The sequence below is a fragment of the Apaloderma vittatum genome, unplaced genomic scaffold (assembly GCF_000703405.1).
Source record: "Apaloderma vittatum isolate BGI_N311 unplaced genomic scaffold, ASM70340v1 scaffold38071, whole genome shotgun sequence".
NCBI classification, from domain to species: domain Eukaryota; kingdom Metazoa; phylum Chordata; class Aves; order Trogoniformes; family Trogonidae; genus Apaloderma; species Apaloderma vittatum.
Window position 1 is genome coordinate 2461 of NW_009701434.1, and position 224 is coordinate 2684.

Consider the following 224-nt stretch of genomic DNA (forward strand, 5'->3'; position numbering starts at 1 on the left):
GTGCCGCACCCCCGCCCCGCCGCGGGCAGTAGCTGTATGGTCCCGTGTGCGAGGGCCTCGAGGCCAAGGAGCGGAGGGGGGGTGTCACCAACCTGGTTTAATCTTCTTGACGACAGGGCGGCTGCTCCGGTCCCTCATCTGCTTGATGTCCAGCAGGTCGTGGGGGTTCCCGTTGTGCGGGGGCCAGAAGTAGACAAAGCCCCGGGACCCGCTACTCCCGCAGT

General features: G+C 67.0%; 1 protein-coding gene across 1 annotated transcript in view; it reads right to left on the reverse strand.

Annotated features, from left to right (window-relative positions):
- The window catches only part of LOC104281232 (ectonucleoside triphosphate diphosphohydrolase 7-like), a gene marked incomplete at both ends in the record, with an annotated part of 2670 nt that extends 2454 nt beyond the window's left edge, over positions 1-216 (reverse strand). The window contains one exon of the mRNA XM_009879144.1: positions 89-216. Within this exon, the coding sequence (XP_009877446.1) occupies positions 89-216 (128 nt within the window). The remainder of the gene's footprint in view (positions 1-88) is intronic.
- Between the last annotated feature and the right edge of the window lie 8 nt (positions 217-224).